Genomic DNA, 21811 nt, shown 5'->3' with positions numbered 1-21811 from the left:
CAAGGCCCTAAAAAAAAATGCCAAGGCCCTAAAAGAAAGAAAGACAGGTCAACGTGAAAGAGTTTGAATGTGGGAAAATGGACTTCCAGCAGCATTGAGGAAGGCAGGATGAACAGCGGTTTGTGAGTAAGGCTTTAGATTAGAGTCAGAGTGTTGTATTCCTATCCAGATCCTCCATTGACCAATAGTTTCCCTTTGCCTAAGTTAATTGGCCGTGTTGTTCTCATTTGTTTAAAAAAAAGATAATAATTGACCCTACACCATGGGTTTAATTGAAGTATTACATGGAAAGCATATATAGATTTGTTTGGAATATAGTAAGCACTCAGGAAATATTACTTATTTATTACCAGCAGTAACAGTAGTCGTCATAGTAGAAAAACTTTATGAAATAAAATTCAGTGAATTCCAACCAGTAGGTGAGAAGACTTGGGTTCTAACTCTCTCTCTGCTATTTACTTTGTGACCTTCAGTAAGAACTTTCCTTCTCTGGGCATCATATAAAATGAGGTGTTTGAACTTGATGGTCTCTGGGTGCTCTCAAACTATAATTGTGTGCTTAGACCTGGGCTTCAAGGGTACACAATATATGTGTATTAGAGAGTACAGTGTGCATGTGGGAGGATAACTTTTCTTCTGATTTTCTTTTTTTCTGCTCATACTATAAGGTTATTTACTTAAGAGAAAAGAACCTCAGGTCTCTTGTGTCCCCTTTAGCTCTGCACACATACAGTCTTTGGGTGTGGAGGAGGGAAATACCCGTTGGTTACATGGCTGACTGTTAGGGTCAGAAAGAGCCCCAAGGGGTTTAGAAGAGAGGGAAAGGAAAAGGTGAGGGATCATTCCATTCTTTAATTTCTAAATTGTCAATGAGACAATTGACATTGAGTCATCCTCACCCATATATATAATACTTTAGGTAAAAAAGAGGGAAATGGAAGGTGAAGGATAGGAAATAATAAGTAGGAAAGGAATGAATAATATTATCAGGCCTGTCCTGTGTATTGGGAGTTGACATATAGCATCTCATTTAACCTTTAGAACAATCCTGTGAGATGTGGCAGCAGTTGTTTTTAAGGTATCCTTACTTCCGTTTGGATCATGAGGAGGTATTATCAGGGAGGGTTAACCTGTCGAAGTCCCAGAAGTAGGAGGCGGGTTAAAGGTAGAATCGACACCCAGACTGTATGACTCCAAAGCCATCATACTCTCCTCCTCTGGGAGGTGATTATTCTGTATCTTCTCTCCTCACACTCTCAACACTTAGTCCTCTCTCACATTCTCAGTTGATTCTCAGTTGATAAACTTGCTTCCTGCCTCACCCAGGAAATAGAAACAATGAGAAGAGAACTTTGCTGGCCACGATCACCACCTCCACTAGCCTACCTGCTTGTGGATGGTGGACTCTGCATTTCCTATTACTACGCGTATAGCGCATGCTCCTGTTTAGGCCACCCCTTCCTCCCCTTGTGCAGCTCATCACTTCAACCATTTTCCCTTTCTCCCACATCATCAGTTGTTTTTCCCCTCAACAGGACTGTCTCAAACAGCATAAGTACATTCTCTAAACCCATCACACATAAATGAAAATCTTTCCTTAATCCCATATTCCTCGCCAGCTGATGCTGCCATTTCTCTACTGCTCTTTCCAGTAAAAATCCCCAGAAGAGCTAGTGAATACTGTCTTCATTTCCTCCCCTTCTACCCTCCCCTTGAATCCATCCTAGTCGGGTTTTGGTCCCTATCAGCATACCAATGAAACTTACCCAAGTCACCAAAGACCTCCACATTGCCAAGTCCAAGGGTTAATTCTCAGTCTTTAGCGTATTATCAGCTGCACTAGGCATAATTGGTCATTCCCTTCTTGAAAATTATTCTTCACTGGGTTATTGGGCCACCAACAACTTGGAGTAATTTTTTTTCTCGTTGCTTTTTCTCACACTCTAAATGTAATTTATCCGCAAGCTCTGTTAATTTTGTCTTCATGATATATTAGAATCTGACCACTTCTCACCACCTCTACAAATACCAGCCTGCTCCAAACCACTACTCTCTCATCTGTATTGTTGTAATAGTTGGCAATCGGTTTCTCTGATTCTACCTTTGCTACGTTCCTATTCCCAGGCTATTCTCAACTCATCAACCAGAGTAAATTAGACCATGGCAGTCCTTTACTCAAAACTCTCCAAAGCTCTTTCCATCTCACTTATAAGATTGATCCATAACATGGCCTGAAAGTCCAAGGTGATCTACCTTCTTTCTGCTTTTCTATCCTCATCCCTCAGAACTCTCTTCCCTGCTTCCTTTCCTTCAGCCAGACCAGTGTCCTTGATGCTATTTGAACATTCCATTTGCGCTCCATTTTGGGGCCATTGCATTTGCTGTTTGCTCTGCCTGGAATAGTATATATATATATATATATATATATATATATATATGTATATGTATATGTATATGTATATGTATATGTATGTGTGTATATATATATATATATATATATATATATATATATACTTTATATATTCTTGACTTGCTTCCTCACTTCCTTAAATTATTCAAATGCTGTTGCATCAGTGAAACTAGTTTCACATTGTTCGCCACCCCCTTTACTCTGTTTTGTTTTCTTCTTCACATTTATCACTTCCTGTATTTATTTGTTATTATGTGTTTGTACCTCCCACTCTTTCCGTCTTCCCCTCAGATGGCAGGGATTTTATCATATCTGTATCTTCAGAACTTAGTACGTATTAGAAAGTCAGTAAATACATGTTGAAGGAAAGACTGAATGACTTGACTGTGTCGCTTCCTTTGTGTCTTATGTCACTGGTTGTTGAGCCCTTTGAGTTATAGATGCAGTCGGTACAAAACCAAAACCAAACAAAAAAATGAAGCAGATGGCCTTGAGCCACCAAATGGCTAAGCAGTGGACATACAGGTCTGCAGGGCCAGAATGATATGTGTGAGGATGTTTTGCAATAAGTACCTAACAGAGGTATCTGCTGGCCTGGTTGGAAGTGCTGCTGGGTCTCTTTGTTGTCTGTGACCTGATCAGTAAGGTGGAGTCATACAGGTGAAACAGGTGGAATAGAGTAGAAAGCATAGTTGAGGAAGAATACTAAGAGCTATTACAAGTCAGAACCCATGATTTACAAATAGTTTATTTTAATATCACATAAAACCTCGAAGGCATCTATCACCTCTTCATTTTTTTCAGAGAGATTAAATGACTGTACCAAACTCTCCCAGGTGAGAAGAGTTAGACCTGGACATTGTGGCACTGAAATCTCATTGGTGGGGTGGAAAAGGTGTGGTATAAGAAAGTAATATCTCTTCAGACGTTAGTGTGTGTGTGTTCTAATGCACAGACACGTATCCAGAATATTTAGATTCAAATATTTACTAAGTTCTTCCAAAAAGCATTTGTCAAACCTTTTTTTCTTTTTTTTTGAGCCAGCATTATGCTGTAGGGGATATAGAATTCAATATAAATTATATCCTCTAAGAAGCTTATGGTCGTATTTGGAACATAAAACAACACTCACAGTAGTAGATTTTAATACACAATAGTATCTGACGCAATGCTGAACTCTATATCAACTGTATTTTAAGGGCTATTGCAATTCAGAAGACAGAGAAATCTGTACCATTCATTAGTTATATATTTATTGAATGTGTTTTATGTGTTAGGTCCCATACTAGTTTCTGGGGATGAAGAGATAATTATGATGGTGATAAGAATATTAAATACTTACTATATGATGATGAGCCCTATACTAAGTGCTTTAACTATGTCTCTCTTAATTCTCACAAGAACAATATAAAGTAGGTACTGTTATTATCTGCATTTTTCAGAGAGAAAACGAGAAAGCAATGGTAAAGTAATTTATATGCTCAAGGTTATATTACTAACATGTGGCAGAGTCATGTTATAAATCCCATTAATCTAGTTCAAAGTAAAGTTCTAACTACCTATACTAAAGAAAAGTTCCGAGTTCTTAAGGATCCCAGGGTATAGTTGGGAGACAGGCAGGTACATAAATGATTTCTATACCAGTATGGTAGGTGCATGCCACCATTGTACGTTAAAGAATGCTGTAAGGGTACAGACCTGGTGCTGCTGTTAATCTACTTTGGGAGTTACGAGGGACTGGGGATATAGGAAAGTTTCCCTCATGTCTCGATTTTTCTAGGAAAAGGGTGATTGCCTAAATCTGAATCTCTCCACATTTTCTCCAAAAACACTTAGAGAGCAGCAAGGAGAACACATAAAAGTGTACACACCCGCATTAGCAGCATAACTGGAAGCAGAGGGTACTATAAGCTTCAATGTACCTGAAAATAAAACTTTACAAAGTGAACATAAAAGAACAGAAACTTGTATACAAGACTACTATTAAAAAATGAGGAAATATTTCAGCTAATGCAAATTAAAAAAATAAATCTCTACATAAAAAAACTAGTACAGTATGCCAACCTAAATAAACTATTCTTTAACAAACCTTTAGAAATGTGAAAACCCACTTTTAATCAGAAATTCAGAAACTCAGAGTAGAAGTGTACAGAAAAAAAAAACACCAGGATATGTAAAACATGGGTTGATTGAATTCAGAAAGAAACAAAAGAGAAAGATAGTATCATTATAGAAATGAAAAATAAATTATCAAAACCCTAAAGGAGAATAAGTTCAACTGAAAGAATTATAAGGGCCAGTGTGGAAAGGCATTAAGACAACTGAGAAAATGAATATGAAATAAAGAAATAAAAATAACCAGAAAAAAATAGTCAATAGATAAGCTGATCCACCATACTTAAAATCGAAGTTCTTGAAGAAGAAAAGTGAAATAATTGAATGGAACTAACATTTAAAATTACAATGCAAGATAGACAAAATCTTGAAAAATAACTTGGAGGACTGACAAAATTAATTGATTTCAAGACTTACTACAAAATTATCAAAACAGGATGGTATTGGTATAGGATAGACATATAGACCAATCAAATAGAATAGATAACCCAGAAATAAACCCTCAAAGAGTCATATGGTCAATTGATTTTCAAAAAGGGTCCCTGCCATTATCATTCAATAGAGAAAGGACAGTTTTTCCAACAAGTGGTGATGTAAAAACTGAATATCCACTTGCAAAATAATGAATTTGGACCCCCTACCTTTCACCACATATAAAAATTAATGAAAAATGGGTCAACGACCTAAATGGGAAAGCTAAAACTGTAAAACTCTTAGAAGAAAACAGGGAAAAATCTTCATGACATTGGTTTGACAGTGATTTCTTGGCTATGAGACCAAAAGTACAGGAAATAAAAAACAATAGATAAATTGGACTTCATCAAGATTAAAAACTTTTGTGCCTCAAAGGACACTATCCAAAAGAGGTAAAAGACAGCCCACAAGAGGGTAAAAAATATTTGCAAATCATATATCTAGTAAGAAATTAATATTTAGAATAAAGAACTCCTTTAAACTGATTAAACAAACACCAACCAAACAACCTGATTCAAAAATAGGCAAAGGATTTGAATAGACATTTCTCCAAAGAAGGTACATAAATGGGCAATAAGCGCATGAAAAGATGCTCAAGATTCGTCATCATTCATACCCATAGGATGGCTATAATAAAGAAAAAGAGGAAAATAATTGTTGGTGAGGATATCAAGAAATTGGAACCTTTGTACATTGCTGGGAATGTAAAATGGTGCAGCTACTATGGAAAACAGTTTGGTGATTCTTCAAAAAGCTAACCATAAATTATCTTATGAGCCAGCAATCCCACTTGCAGGTATGTGCCCAAAAGAATTGAAAGCAGACACTTGAAAAGATATTTGCATGCCGATGTTCATTGCAGAATTTTTCACAATAGCCAAAAGGCAGAAACAAGTATCCATCAATAGATGAATGGTTAAACAAAATGTAGCATATACATACACTGGCATATTATTTAGCTATGAAGAGGAATGCAGTTCTGATAACATGCTACAACATGGATGAGCCTTGAAAATATTATGCTATGTAAAATAAGCCAGATACAAAAGGACAAACAGTATATGATTCTACTTATATGAAACGTCAAATTCATGGAGACAGAAAGATTAGAGGTTAACGGGCTGAGGGGTACAAGACTAAAAAATTACTGCTTAATGGTTACAGTTTCTGTTTTGTGTGATGAAAAAATTTTGGAACTAGATAGTGGTCATGGTAGCACAACATTGTGAATGTAATTAATACCACTGAATTGTATACTTTCAAATGGTTAGCATGGCAAATTTTATGTTATATATATTTTACCACAACTTAAAAAAGTTAGTGTAATATGCCAAAAATCATTGAAGTATAACTTTAAATTGATAAATTGCATTGTATGTGAATTATATCTCAATAAAACGATTAAAAAATTATGATGTAGGAAAACAAAAGAAAATTCAAATCTACATATTGAATGAGCCAATCATGAATCTGAGAAAATTGACCTATAAAATCAACTCTAAATATATCCTAGTAAAACCACTAATGTTAAACGAAAAAATATTCTCATGACTTCAAGGCAAAAAAGACCAAATCACTTACAAGGAAAAGAAATTTAGGTTGGCATCAGACATTTTGACAGCAACATAGAAAGCAAGAAAAAAGTAGTGTTTTCAATGAAACGGGAGGAAAGATACTATGAGAACAGCTTCTCAGTTTGACAGCTGAGTTAAGTCTTGGTGTATTATTATACACAGCCAGCTAAGTGCTAGGAACGTGTCTCAAACCAACGGACTAGCATATATAAAGCACAGAAGCAAGAGAGTGCATGGAACTTCCAGACCTTGCAGATAATTCAGTATGACTCTGTAAAGTGACGTGGAGAAACTTCTAAGGCCTTAGATTTCATCAAGTAATTCATTTATTTATTCATTCACTTAATTGGTATTTCTTGAGTATTAGTATTAAGTGCCAGCAATGCCCAGTTAGGTGTTACTGAGAAACTTGTTAATGAGATCTATCTGAAAAGCAGAGGGGGAAATTAAGGAGACTAGGGCAGTATTCATACAAATTTTCATTTAGGTGTGGAAATGTAGCATGGCTTTGACTTGACTAATGCTTCAGTTATTTCGAACATCCCGTTTCAGTTGAAAATTTGCATGTCAACCTTTCCTTCAACCTAGTATTATAAGTGTAGGTGGACAATTAATTCTATTAAGAGGCAGAGGGAACCAAGCCATTCATCCATTGGATAATCATTGTGCAATCAGAGAGTGATGTCTGCTTCCGGAGACTGATCCATTTGATACAAATGTAAAAATCAGTGAAACGAAAACCATTATCCTGGAGCATATATACTGTACCTCGAATTGCGTCTAGGTATTGGGGATACCATAGCAAATAAGAGCTGGTTTCTGCTTTCCGGCTGCCCATACATTCGTAAATTGCTGATTACATCGCAGGATAGAAGTGAGGTGGGCACCAAGGTGTGGTGAGTGGACATCCCCAAGCTAATTGCAGTTCCTCATTTGAGAGTATAACTGCTTGACTTTCAGTGTATCTTCCCACATTTTCGTGTTAGTTAATGCACTTAGGTTGTAAGTAACAGAAATCAATATGAATAACATAATTAAAAAAAAGGGCCAGATTATTAAAAGGTTTCCAGATTATCTCATGGACTGACCATAAGGAAAGGGATGTGCCTGCGTTACTGGAAGGATCTGGAAAACCAACAAACATTCAGGTGGCTCAACAGCACTTTACTTACACTGTTTCTCATCACTATCGGGCAATAGTTTTGAAAGCAATTACTGTATAGTAATCTCATTGAGCCTAAAAAAAAAATTAGCTAAGGATAGCAGTCAGCATTTTCTTTATGTGAAAGGTGAGGCAGTAATCCCAGGAAGACGAAGTGATTTATTCAGGTCCACATCCCAAGTTTAGTGGTTAAACCCAGAATTTAGGGTCGAGGCCTTATGACTCCTAGATCTGTTCTTTTTCCATTCGTCTTCTTCAAAACCTTCTTACTCGTAGGCAGAATATTCCTTCTTGTAATTCCCGTGCCTTCTTAATTCTTCTTTTATCATTCATTTTGGTTTTAGAATTAAAGGAGTCACCTGTGTATCCTTAATCATAGGCTTATTTGAGACATCTCTCTAAACTGTCTTTAATTTCCACCCTGTAATCTGAACCTGAAGGAGCCACCCGGAAAGGGGATAATTAAAGAGATGAGTAGGAGATCTCAGTCATCTCAATGATTTTCTTATTGTCATCCATGAAATGCCTTATTGGAAACGGGCCATTGTAGTTTAAATGATCAGACAGAGTTTGAAAAGAATTTGAAACCATCAGACATTTTCTGAACTTGGCATTGTAGCCTCATTGTTTTCCAAACTCCAGTTTCTCCTCCACAATGAACAATAACTTTTTGATTAAACAGCTGGCAGTTACTATTGAATGCCTCACATTTAATGACAAAAGTCTTCCTTCAGAACAGGAAATTTTATCTAAATTGCTTTGCTCTTCTTCAGTGATTGGGAACTTCTAAAGTCTGACAGGACTGATAGCATGAAAAAAATAAAATTTTCTCTCCAGAAGGTGATGATTACTTTTTAAAAGAAAGAGCCCCAAACTAAATGAATAATTCAGCGTACTTGCTACAAAGCAGAAGTCAAGACACACAAGCTGTCCTCTCTGTAAACATTATTAAAAAACAATCAAGTTTGTATTGACACATTTATATTGGGAAGACGATAGACAGCAGTTGAGAGAGAGAGAGAGAGAGAAAGCCAAACAAACATGAAAGCCCCACTTAGTAGTAGTTCAGGGTCTTCTTCACTAGTTCTGTTCTTACTCGGGGCAGCTTCCATTACACAGTGAGTGCCATGTGCTCAGCACTCTGCTTTGTTCTTTACCTGTTAATTAGTATCCCAACCTCAATCCCTTCCTGCCCTCCTGCTGGCATTTTCCATGGCTGAAAACCAACTGGAACCAAAAGGAGAGGGAACCTGTCAGTGTTCTTGTTTATAAAACAAGAAAAAGAGAGGCACGGAGTATATCTAGAGGGGGCAAATAGAGATAGCTCATTCACCTAATTTGTATTTCTTCCTAGCATTTGCCATTATTTGAAGTTATAAAGTTATTTGTTGACTTGTTTATTGTTGTTCATCTACACTATAATGCAGGCTCTGGGAGGCCAAAGATATAATATTATTCTTGTCAAAATACATTTAAAAGTGCCTGTCTATATCATCCTTCCATCCTTCCTTTCTCTATACAGCTATTAATGAGGCATGGCCAGGAGAACTTTTGTACATCTTTATTTGCATCACCATAAGTTGGGATGCTGAAGGAGTTTTCTTTGTACGCGTATTTGTTTTTTTATTCAAATAGAAAAACCTCTAGAAATGGCCCCACAGGGTAGAATGTGTCTCCTATTCCTGTCACTCTGCTTTGGAGATTCCCTAAGCAAAGGCCCAACTGCTTGCTTCCTAGGGTAGCTTGGCTGCAGTGGAGTGGCTGAGGCAGGAGCTCCTAGTCAAGCTTGACTTCACCGCTTGAGGGCAAACATTGCCTAATAAGCCTCTTTCAGGGAGTCTTTTACAGCGGGGCCAGGCTGGCACCTGTAAGTCTAATTTTATGATGGGCCTAGGAATCTGTAGTTTTGAAAATCTTACTAGGAATCTGTAGTTTTGAAAATCTTACTATTGTAATAGACAGCCAGGTTTGGGAACTGTCAATGGGCCTTATTGGTGCTTTCCAAGGTCCTGAAAAAGTGAAAAGGTCAACGAATATGGATCCTGGCCTGAATCCTGTGAGATGTCATTGTTTTGTGTGTGGGAGGTGTTCTGTGGTTGTATCAGGAATTCATGGAGAGAGAGAAAAAATGTCCCCTGTCCCTTAGCATACCTGCTAGACCCTGACATACTTCACATGGGTTGTTAGGAAATGGTCAGTTATCAGGCCTTTGGGGAGACGTCCATTTGCTCTGGGAAGCTTTAAAATATTACACGAGGATGTCACCTACACTCTAGGCATGACAGATGGGTGTTGGATGTTTAATGTAACAAGTAGCAGATGGAGGTTGGTTCAGAAGACCTTCAATGTCCTGAGAGTTCTGGTTATCAGTGTGTGCTTTATAGGAGCAGCAGGCTTTTGACTTATCGTAACACTTCAGTTTTCATCTACATGAATCATAAGATGAGGTTACACTAAATTATTACCCACTTATGATAATCAGCAAATATTTGGGAGGCAGATAGCCTGGGGTATCATTGAATGCTGTTAGCAGCACATTTTGTCTGAACACCGGGGAAAAATGAGACCAGTGTCTAAGGCTTCAGTGCGCCATCAGTGCCCACACCCAGGGAGTGATATGGGAGGCTCTTACTTTTCACTTTCCTATAAGATTGCTGCCCCTAGGCTCCTCTTTAATAGAAATTGTAAAGCTGACACTGGGTGCTACTTTCTAACCAGTTGAGCCAAGTGGCTCAGATGAGGCTTCTGGTATGTTTTTCTGAGAATAGTTCAAATTAAAGTATCTTTTATATTGTTCTGTGAAGATACGAGCATTGTTCTGACCTAATAACATTAATAATCCATTTTTAAAAAGCATTTTAGAATGTATAAACATACTTTTATTTAGATTATCTCTTTTATGTTCATCAAAAGCCTGTGAAATAGGTATTGTTATTAAAATTTTATGAGTGAAGAAACTGAGGGCTCACAGAGTTTCCGTAACTTGCCCCAAGTCATAAAGTGTAAATAGTAAAGGTAAAAAGCAAACAGAGGTTTTCTGACTCTACTTCAATGATTCTTCTGTATGTTGCGCTGTTAATGTAACCCACTGGTTGAATAGTATTTGACTTTTTAAGAGATGAATCAATAGGGGGTTATAAGGCAATATGGCAGGGAAGGTATTTACATCTGGGTTTGAATTTAGGCTTTACCATTTACTGAATGTTGTCAGGAAAATTGCTTAACCTTTGTAAGCATCTGCCGGTTGAGTATAGCAATGCTTGCCTTTATGGTAATTTCAAGGATTATAGAGTATGGAAAGCTCTGGCGTCTAGAAGGTACTCATTCAAAGGCAGGCCGTAACTTTTGAAGCAGTCTGTCTCTTTGAGTTTGAGGTTTATTGTCCTTGCCAAGTGATCCTCTGTCATCTGCTGAGATACCCTTCCGAGACTGGAACTTTACTGATGCCCAAGGTTGTTCCTTCCCCATGATTTCTGACTGTTAGAACATTCTTACCTTGAGCCCAAAGTGCCTCTATAGCTTACACTTTGTTGGTATACATTTTACCTTTTTTAGCTACATAGAACAAGTCCAATCCATCTTCCACATGACAATCCTCCAAATATTTGAGGATTTTATCATGCCATCCCATAACATTTGCTTCTTCAGACTGACCATCCTCTGTTCCTTCAACTACTCGTCATTTGATTTAGCTCTCAAGGCCCTCACAATCTTGCTTGGTTCTTTCTAAAGTATATATGTGTATCATCTGAGAAGTTCCTACAACTAATATGATTATTTATGGGTCAACTGACTCAGATTAGAATGAGATAATCTTCTTCTCATGGTACAGTTTAAGATCACAACATCTTTTTTGACAATCTTATCTTAGCTCACAGTTGATCAAATGGCTATTTTTTTTCCAATATGTATTTCTCTTAAGCTTTAGGTCTCACGTGCTGTCTTTGAGAAGCATAGTTCCTAAGCATGGGACCTTTCCTTTTTCCATGCTAAATTTTATTTATTTTATTTGGCCCTAATTCCTGCCTATTAATGTCTCTTTTAATCCTGGTGGTATTATCCTAAGTCTGTTATGACTGAAATAATCACACCAACTTCATATTCTCCTGCAGATTCAATAGGCACATTTGCTCTTCTAAGCATAGGTAAAAATGCTACATAAGGCAGACTTATATGAGCCGGTTGTTTGACCCTGGAATCAGCATCATCTTGGAGGGATATCCATATCATGAACTTTAGGCAGAGGAGTAAGTGTTCGTAAGAGGTAGTGGAAGAGAGAGATTAGGGGCATAAAATATGGCAAGGACAGGCAAGTATCTTTGGTATACAGATTCAGATGAGAGAAAATGGACATAATAAAATTTAATTGCTAGGCAAGAAAAAGCATGAGTTTGACAAGTGTTCTCTAAGTGGATAAAGCAGGTCACAGGAGGACTTGATCTCTGGGAAGACCTCTCCTCTCTTTGGAGGGTGTTCACACCCTGTTCTGGCAGCAGTATTTGCTAATCACAGTCGAACACAGCTGCCTCCTCTTTTATCACAATAAGGGCATCTTCCTCCAGATTTCTTCACCTTCTCTTTGCTGTTTGCATTTTTATTTCCCCTCTCAGCAGCCAGCTGCTAAGGAACAGGTTGGAAACCTGCTGAGCTCCACTCTTGTCCTCCCTCCTGAGTGCTGCATGGATTTAGGTTGGAATTCAATTCTTTCATGTTGAGGACACACTGTATTCGTCCTTATAATGCCTCTCCTCGATTACAGTCTGTTTCCTCCTGTACAGTGCTAGAGGTGCATTGTTCAGTCTTGTCATTTGTCGAGAGTCAACTGGTTTTGTTAAGCAGATTGGTAGAGGGGGACCGCAGAGTTCTTTGTTGGGGGAATTCTTTTCATTTCCTTTTGGTATATAAGTCCTGTGTGATGTGCATTCCATGTTTGCACATAATTAACAACAGCCAGGCAATTGACACGGAAATCCAACAAATAACTCATCAGTGTACACAGTTGCCAAATGCTCCTGTCATACTGAGTAAAGTAAGCTTCAAGGAACTGCTTTGTAGATTTCCATGAACCACGGAATGAATGCTCAGTTTTCAGGGCCAAGAATAATAGACACCATAGGTGTCCTTAGCTTTTCCAGTGGAAATGAACAACTTTGCAATTTTCCCATCTGTGCGGCCTAGAGGGGGAGGATTGCATTTTATCCCTGTTAGTGTCAGGACCTGTGTGCAGGTCACCCACCACCATGTTAATGAGGGGAAATAGGATGGGAATGGCCTTGTGTTCTGTACAGGGAACTTTCTCCAATGAGTACCTTGATATTCACTAGTGCCAGCTAGAAGGCAGTGATGAGACTCTCTCTAGGAGAGGAAGGTCATTGCAACTTTCCTCTTCAGGGAGAATGTGAATGCTTTTCTTTAATTCTAGTCAAAGCCCAAGATAAACCTCTTCATTTAGCCATCTCATTTGGGCTTCATATTGTCTTATCGAACAACGGCATAATACATGTCGACTCACATGGTTTACATTGGGAATTCATTCTTTGGTGTAATTGGGAAAGGTACTGTGGAGTCCTTCAGAGGGCTTTCTTCATCCAGGTAAATAAAAATCCAATATTCTTTCGTAAGTAGTGTTGTTGAATCACTGTATCTGCTTTGTGTTGAGCTCGGAGGGCTTTATCTTTTAAAAGAAAATCAAGTTCTTTGTAGACTATTGACCAGTTTTTAAGCAGATGGGATATTTGCTAGGGAGGGCATTCTTAACCAAAGTCAAGAATAAAGGGAGGAAAAAAGGATGAGGAAATATTAAAAAAAAAAAAAGGGAGGTTGTACCTTGTGAAGAAAATTTCTCATGTGAGTCCTTGATTCAGTGACTGACTTTTACAAGGGGCATGTCAGCTACTCTTGCATTGTTCATTTCTCTCAAGCAGTTTTTATGTTTGACTGGATGTTTAATTTTGCATGGTATTGAGATACCATTTAAAATAATGCTAGCTACTAATGGCGTGCAAAATTTTCACAGTTCTCTCAAAACTGCTTAATAGGCAGTACCTTTGAGTGCAAGACCTAGAAACAAACGTGACAAAGTGAGAATTGGATTTTCTTTAGCCAAAAGAAAGGGTAGATTTTAGATAGTTGAGTAAATACATTATTTGTATCAGATAATCTATGGGACTGTGATAAATTGAGGCTGATTATAATGCAGTCAACTTAAGCAGTAAATTGTGTGCTTATCCAAAGGACTGTGCTTAATCTAATTAATTTCAAGTTGCTGACTGTTTCTCTTGCTCTTTCAGAAATATATCTACATGGTTTCCCTGTTAGTTGTCTGCCTGACAGACTCAAACTTGCTGTCCCTCTCTCTTTTCTGGATGAAAAACAGTGATATGTTTATCTTGTTCGCTCTTTCGGGCTTCTTGTGTAAATCTTATGAGCTGGGACTGGTGGAGGAAGACACCTGAAAAGGGTTATCATATTTCAGTCATTTTCACTGACTGTATTTTCCTCAGGACTCTGCATAAAGTGTCACATTTGACTGCCTGATTTCTCAGTCTGTGTTATTCAGTTTTGCGAATTGCTCAGCATAAAGCCTTTGCTGTAGTACTTTAAGGCTTGTATAACTGTGTGACTATAGCCCTCCCATTCTGAAGATAGTATCAGGGAACATTCATTAACTCATTCGTTCATTCATTCATTCACTAATTCATTCATTCACTTATTCATTCATTCACTCATTTATTCATTCAATAAATAGATATATGGGGTAGGCATCTTTGACTAGGCACTCCTCCAGGTACTAGAGATACTGACATGAAAAAGATAGACAAGGTCCCTGCTTTCAAGATGATTACAGTCTGGTAGGAGTAGCCAGTCAATCAAGAAAGAGCTAAGATAATTTTGGAGAGTCACTTGCTTTGATAAGGGGACAAGAAGCTAAGTGATGAGTGGTTAGAAGTTTATTAGGACAGTCAGGGAAGGTCTCAGTGCCGGAGACAACTGAGCAGGCGCAGGGGTGTTGCAGAGAGGGCTCTATTTCCAACACACTCAGCAGATAATGAGTGGTTGTGGCAGTCAGGTACCATAGTTACAGGCACAACTTGAGGATAAAAGTACTGGGTCCAGGAATCCAGGAGTACCAGGAAACACCAGTTCCTTCTTCCTTGGCAGAGAGGTCTGGGAATGCCAGCCCAGCTAGGAGCAGAGTCTTAGACTCCAGTGGGGAGTGTGAGGATACAGGCTCATATGCTGAGAGTCTGGAGAGTATGTGCAAATTGATCATCCAGGTGGGGAGGATCTCAGAGATCCATGAAGAACTAACATGTAGAGCAGTCAAGATATATAAAACGTAATATGTAAAAGATGTAGAAGGGCATTCTGAAATAAGAACATCGAGTGAAGGACTCTGCTCACTGCTGATAGTTCCATTTTCCCAGAGACATTATGTATGGATTGGCTAAATCCCGTTACAGTCCCAAACGGACCCGAAAAGTACCTAGTACTGGACTGCACGAAACACTAGGAACAGTATCCTGTCATACTTTACTTATAAAAGCAAAGTACTTTTGTGGTTGGTTTGGTGATTGCGTGTCTAAACACAGTCTAATAAGTTATAAAATATTTTTCTACCTTTTCTTTTTTTCCTGAGACCTTCTCCAATCTTATGTGTTTATGATGAACTTTCAACAAATTCAAACTTGTAAATGTCAAAGAATTATATGTTTTGGAAGGATGTAAAAGATATTACATAATGTGTTTGCTTAGAATTTTGAGTAATTTCTACAGAAAAGGTTGTGATTTATGGCTGGAAAGAATTAAACGAAGCTATTGAATAACAATTTTAAAACTAAAATAATAAAAATGCTGGAATTTTATTTCTTTTTTTTTTTAAATGCTGGAATTTTAGATGTCATAGAAAATGTAGTTTGTCCTAAAATTCTCTTTTTTAATCCAAAATTTAGTATCTAAATTGGCTGTCAGTTTGCTCCATAGTTTTAATCAGGTTAAACAGCAAAGGAAATTAATGCTGTTAATTTTTTTTCTATTGCATATTCCCTAGTTCTAGCTTTTAAATATGTGGAAGGTGAAAATAAACTTAGGGCTTTTAAATTTTCAAAGTGGTGGAAGGTTATGAGAAAATAGACACTATACGCTTGCATTTTAACATTGAAGTCTCACACCCGTGTGCCAGTGATGTAATTCCTTTAAATTATATCCCAAAGCACAAGCCTTGTGGCACCTAAGATGCTGGTAACCACATCTCAGTGGATTCATTTGGCATGAGACACAGCCAGAGGGCTGCAATGGGTCAGGTGACCTGTGCAGTTCTGCATTCTCAGGCACCTGTGAGTTTTCTAGAACAGCGGCACCTACTGTGTTCCAGGGGCATTACACGTATTTCACGGAAGTTTCCCCACAATGCACACAGTCAGCGGTAGTATCTCCATTGTTTTTTAAACCAGGAAGCTGAGGTACAGAGAAATCAAATAACTTGATTACTAGGCAGATAGCTAGTAGAACGCAGAACTGGAGCATGCACCCAAATCTGTTTTATCCCAATTCATGTCATCTCTGCTACACCACATTATCTCTGATACCTCTTGGCTCTGTGGGCATGAAAATACAATGGTCACCTTTCTGTTTTTCAGTGGGGTATGTATTTATTAGGGTACATGCTGTCAGCCATAATTACAGCAAATCTCTCTATCTCGGGGTCAACCTCGCATTGCACTTCTCGCTTAGGTAGAATGTCCAGCCCACAGGTGGGTTTGCACATCATCATTTAGGCATCCGGAATCCTTTGTCTTGTGGCTGTGCCCCCCTCCTAGCCCGCTGTCTTCTCGAGAGTCAGCTGAAAGAGAGCGAGAAAGAATGCGAAAGATTCTTGAGAAAGATACTTTTTGGGGAAGGTGCAGGGCTAGACGTGGTGCACCATCCCTTCCACGCACGTTTTATGGCCATACCCAGCTGTGAGGGATTCCCATTTGTGGAAATGTACTGCCGCTGAGAGCCCAGGAGGACGAGAACGTTGGTTCCACGAGAGCGAACCAGTCTTGGCCACGTACGTTGGTACATGAACTTGTTTCCCCTTTTCCCTTCCTGATGAGGAAAGGAATTTTACTTGATTTGAGTGAGTAGCACCGATGTGGAGGTCTGGGTTCAAATGCCAGCTCTGCCATTCGCAAGCGGCCTCACCACGGGCATGTTATGTAACCTTGCTGAGCAGGATCACCTGCCTGCTGGTGATAAAATGACAATCAAGCGAATGAACCTGTGGAAAGTCCTCAGTACAGTGCTTGGCGCACACTAAGTGCTATGTAAGTGCTTGCTGTGATGTCTGAGTGTCAGCTTCACTGTATTCTTCATTCAAAACTCAGCTCTAGGCTCCCCTTCTTTGGCAAGTCTTCCCTACGGCAGACAGAATTCTGTTTTCTTTCCCCTGTCCTGCCATAGATCGTTGTACTTACGGAATTACAGGGTGTGTGCCTGCAGGTTGCCTGCCTGTCTGCCTCAGGCACTTGACTTGAGGGCAAAGACGTGGCCGAATTCATTTGGCCTGCGTGTGTCTCCATAGATGCCAGTGCCACACACGTTGTGGACAGTCAGGTATTTGTTCACGTGAAGGACACACCACTAACTAGCACACTGAACTATCAGTATTTCCTGACCACACTGGAAACCTGGGAGTTCACTCTATTAGCTTTGACTTTTCGTTTGACTTGATTTGGGTGATACTAGACGTAGGTGACAGACTGCTGTGTCCTATCTGCCTATTTTCGTAAGCCAGTGCGCCTAAACTGCACCCTAGGGTTCAGAAGCCTTTCCCCGAGATTCTGACTGTATTCGTCTGGCATGTTGATAGAGGGATACAAATGTGGTTATTTCTTAGTTTGTGAGATGTTGTTAGCAGTAGTCTGTGTAATTTCCATTCATATATTCATTCACGTTTTCTCCCTTCACCATTCCCACTTCCTTAGGGAAACGCTATCGTATATTTTATGGAAATCTTTAAATTCGTATGCACCCTTGGCTAAATAGGTATAGGTACAAAACTGTTTTGCATGTGTGTATTTTTAGTTTACTACATTGTAGAACGTTTTGCTTTTTACCCTATTTTTAAAACTTTATTTTAAAATAATTTTAGTTTTATAGAAACATTGTAAGAATGATATAAAACACAATCATATACTCTGCCCAGATTCTGCGCTCTTTCTCTCTAAATAATAATGTATGTGTTTATATATGTATGTACTTATATATACACACATTGTTATTTTGAACCCTTTGAGAATAAGTTGCAAATGTCATGACTCTTTACCCCCAAATACTTCAGTATGTAATTTTTAAGAACACGACATTTACTTATGTATATACCACCCAATTCTCAAAATCAGGAAATTGAACATCAGTATAATACTATTATATAATCTACAGTTCCTATTCAAATCTCACCAATTTTTCCACTAATGTCCTTTATGGTTTGTTTTTTTTTTTCTCCTTCCTGCCCCCAAATCCAATCCAGGATCCTATCTTGTCTCTATAATTTTTATGTCCCTTTGGTCTCTTTTTAATCTGCAACTGTTTCTCAGTTTGTCTTTGTTTTTCATGACATTGACATTTATTTTTTACGTTTTAAAGAGCACAAGCAGTTATTCTGTGAAATGTCCCTCAAATTGTGTTTGTCTGATATTTCCTCATGATTAGATTTCTTCTGTGTGGGTGTTTTTTTTTCTCCATACTATGTTTTTAAGGTCTCCTCATTTTTCTGTATCTGGAACCATTTTGTTGATTCTGCTTGTGGCATGGACTTCTCTAGTAAAGACCGCCTCTTGGAGTGAATTGGCGGGGCTGCCAAGGAGACAGCAGCTAGCAGACTTGCTTTGGCATCGGGAAGGGCTCCTGAGAGGAAGGTGTAACACTGGAAATCAGCATGCCCCTTTAACACCGGACCTGTGGGTCACAGCCCTGCTTTAGCTGCTAGTGGGCCTCAGATGTTTGTTTTCTTAGCTATTTCTAACTTGCAAGGACTGATGATGCTTAGAAGATGTGGCGGGATCTTTTCAATTGTTCCTTCTTTATTCTCGCACTTAATCAACATTGATGAAGGGCCTAATCTACTCTGCTCATTAAGTTCACCTTCTAGCATACTGAAAACCAAAAAGTGTTTGCATTGAAAGCTCCTCTCACTCGGACAGACGCAAATATTTTTAAAAGAGAGTAAACATCAGTAAATACTTAGACAACATTTTCAATTCATTAGCAAAACAACCTTATAGAAAGTTATGCTTCTGCCTCTTCACCTAAATACAGTAATTTCCGTTTCTCTCTGGCCTCCTTGGAAATTCCCCAACATTGAACATAATTTTTGCGTCGTTATCTCCACAGTGCATAAATAATTGTGCATTCTACTTCCCTCCAGTGAAAATTATTTTGTACGCTTTCCCATATTTCACGACCTGCATATTTCTCACTCTTAATGACTACAGTAAATTCTATCAAGCTGATCTTCTGTAATGCATGCATCTCTCTTATGTTGTAAATTTGTCTGGTTTCTAATTATTCCCTAATATTGAGAAAAACTTTAAGGAACCATATAGCAGGTTCTTGTGTTACAGCAGTTTTGACAAACTGTTTTACTTAAAGTGGTTCATTCTAACAGACAAAAAAATGGTTGAATTCCTGTGGAGAAAACACAGCCTGTCTTTTTAAAGGGAATTTATTTTTCTTTGCTTATGCCTTAAGCCTCCATTTATAATACAAAGATAATTAGTAGAGAAGGACCCGATATATTTAGAGCTTTGTCAGTTGAATACCTTGCGTGGATTATTAGGAAACAGCATGTTTCCAGTGGGGAACAGGGGATTAATGGATGATGTGGCTGATATAAGGTTGTGGCGTGACAGCTCCTAACTGCAAGAGTCTCGCAGTCATTCACATGCCTTGACACAACTGGACAATCTTTCATTTCTACCACACTTTCCTTCTGAGAGCCACCAGAGGAATACCTTACCCTCTGGCCGGAGGTGGTCAGTTCCATCTCAGCAAGGAGGACTGATTCGTTGGTAGGCGTCTGAAGCTACCTGGAGATGACTCTTCCTGCCGCTCTTCTGAGCAAAGTCTGAGAAATGCAAGGAATGGACGGGGCCATCACGAGGAATTGAAATTCTGTCTCATCCCACTCAGAATCTTCTGAGCGTCTAAGGACGTGTTAGGTTCTCATCCTTCCTCTTCTCAGAGCTCAGGTGCTGGGAGGTACTTGCCAGGGGTGAGGTGGAGGCCTGTGATCAGAAGGTGGTTACAAGGACTATTTCTAAGGAAAACACAAATCTAAATATTTGTGACAACCTGAGGCTTGGTAGGGCAGAACATTTGGGATAATTCAGTTGTTCCGTAGGTCCCTTCAAAGATCCTGGGGCTGTTGTCACCTCCGCATTAGTTACATGTCTTCATATATCATATATGAAGATAGAGCATATGAAGAATTTCTTCATGTGCAGAATTTTATCTTATGTTTGCTCCATGAGGACAGGAGTTTGTATGTCTGTTTCATTGCTATATCTCCTGTTGCCTTGGGTGGAGGCCAGGGAATAAAAAGTGCTCAAGAGATATTTGTTGACTGGATGATGATGATGTCAGTACCTTGATTTTGTAGACTAAGCATATTATCATCCGGGCAGCTGCTACTCACTTGTTTAGAGAGGTTCAGCAGATTGCTGTTGAAATGAGTAGCAGCTACATAAACCAAGCTAGGGACTAGTACGGTGTAAAGTAAGGTACATGGACCTTGGAGCCAGGACGCTGAGGATTCTCATCCCATCTCTACTACTTCCTAACTATCTTCACTTGGTTGACCCCGTTAGCATCTCTGAACCTCAGCTTTCTTACTTATAATGTGGGTAAAACTTGACTCACAGGGTTTGTGGGAAGTTTATTGCTCAGAGCAGACACTTAAAAATGTTTCCCTCTTCCTGCTTCCCCTGCTCAAAAGGTGGAGCTAGAAAGCCCAGAGGTGGCCCAGATAATTTGTCCAAGTGTTGGAGGTCATCGAGAAGATTTGACCACTGGTTAACCTGCTGGCTGGACCCAGGCAATTGGAGGGAGCACCCCCTCCTGTCTTTGAAATGTACATTCTGTGCATTGTTCCCATGCTAGAGCCACTCAAGGATGTAGCCTGGGGAGAATAATGTGTTAGTGAGGCCATCTGGACTGTATATGTGTATGCATCCCATTAGGGCCTCTATGTAAACTTACGATCCTGGTGGGCAGGCCACTACTCCTTTGGTGGCCGCCTGACACATGCTTCCTACGAAAGTAAGTAAGTTCCCTTGCTTATTAAAACTGCCAACCACCAACCTGGAGCTGTCTGCCTCTTTCTTCAGTTTTACATTGCCCACTGTGTATGAGGGCCAGTTTTGAATCTCACCCAGGGAACTCTTGGTGAAACAACACCATGTGTTGCCAAGAAACAGATCTTTACATTCATGTTACCGACCTGACATGTAAAACATGCCACGTAGTTGGCTCCATCTCTGTAGCAGCAGCCATTGCCATGAGTACTTCAAACAGCATGTGTATTTGGTGCTGCTTTGAGCCTCTCCGTCAGTAACTGTGTTCTTTGCTCTTACAGGATTTATGAACGTGTGATAGACCCTCCCGAAACCAACCTTCCGCTAGGAAGCAATTTATGGCTTGGTCAGCGCAACCAAAAGCATGGCTTATTCAAAGTAAGGACTACTTTCTGTTTTTGCCATGTGCTTTTCTTTTTTTTAATGTGCTTCACATGCGTTAAATCATTCAATGTTTATAATTTTATGAAGTACGTGCTTTGAAACTCTTTGTTAGGCAGAGCGTTAAGTGATTTGCCCAAGGTCACACAATTCACCCTGTGGCCAGGTATGACTGTTGCAGAATGCAAATGATCCTAGAAATGTTTCTCATTAACCTAATTCTGGAGGACTTAAGGTAGCCTTTAAATTGGTTTTCATTCTAATAATGTATGTTGAATCAGTTTGGTGTGTAATATGCAATAGGAAACAGATCTCAATGTCTATGAGCTTTGGTTTTCTTATCTATAAAGAGGATAAT

General features: G+C 39.0%; 1 protein-coding gene across 2 annotated transcripts in view; it reads left to right on the top strand.

Moving 5' to 3' along the window:
• Positions 1-21811, top strand: part of NELL1 (neural EGFL like 1) — a 772999-nt gene that overhangs the window by 132242 nt on the left and 618946 nt on the right. For both annotated transcript variants that reach the window (XM_081063734.1, XM_081063733.1), the window contains exon 5: positions 21354-21450. In XM_081063734.1, the coding sequence (XP_080919860.1) occupies positions 21354-21450 (97 nt within the window). The remainder of the gene's footprint in view (positions 1-21353; positions 21451-21811) is intronic.

The sequence above is a fragment of the Rhinolophus hipposideros genome, assembly GCF_964194185.1.
Source record: "Rhinolophus hipposideros genome assembly, chromosome: 10".
Classification (NCBI taxonomy): domain Eukaryota; kingdom Metazoa; phylum Chordata; class Mammalia; order Chiroptera; family Rhinolophidae; genus Rhinolophus; species Rhinolophus hipposideros.
Note: the sequence above shows the minus strand (reverse complement) of the source record. Positions and strands in the feature narration are given on the sequence as shown.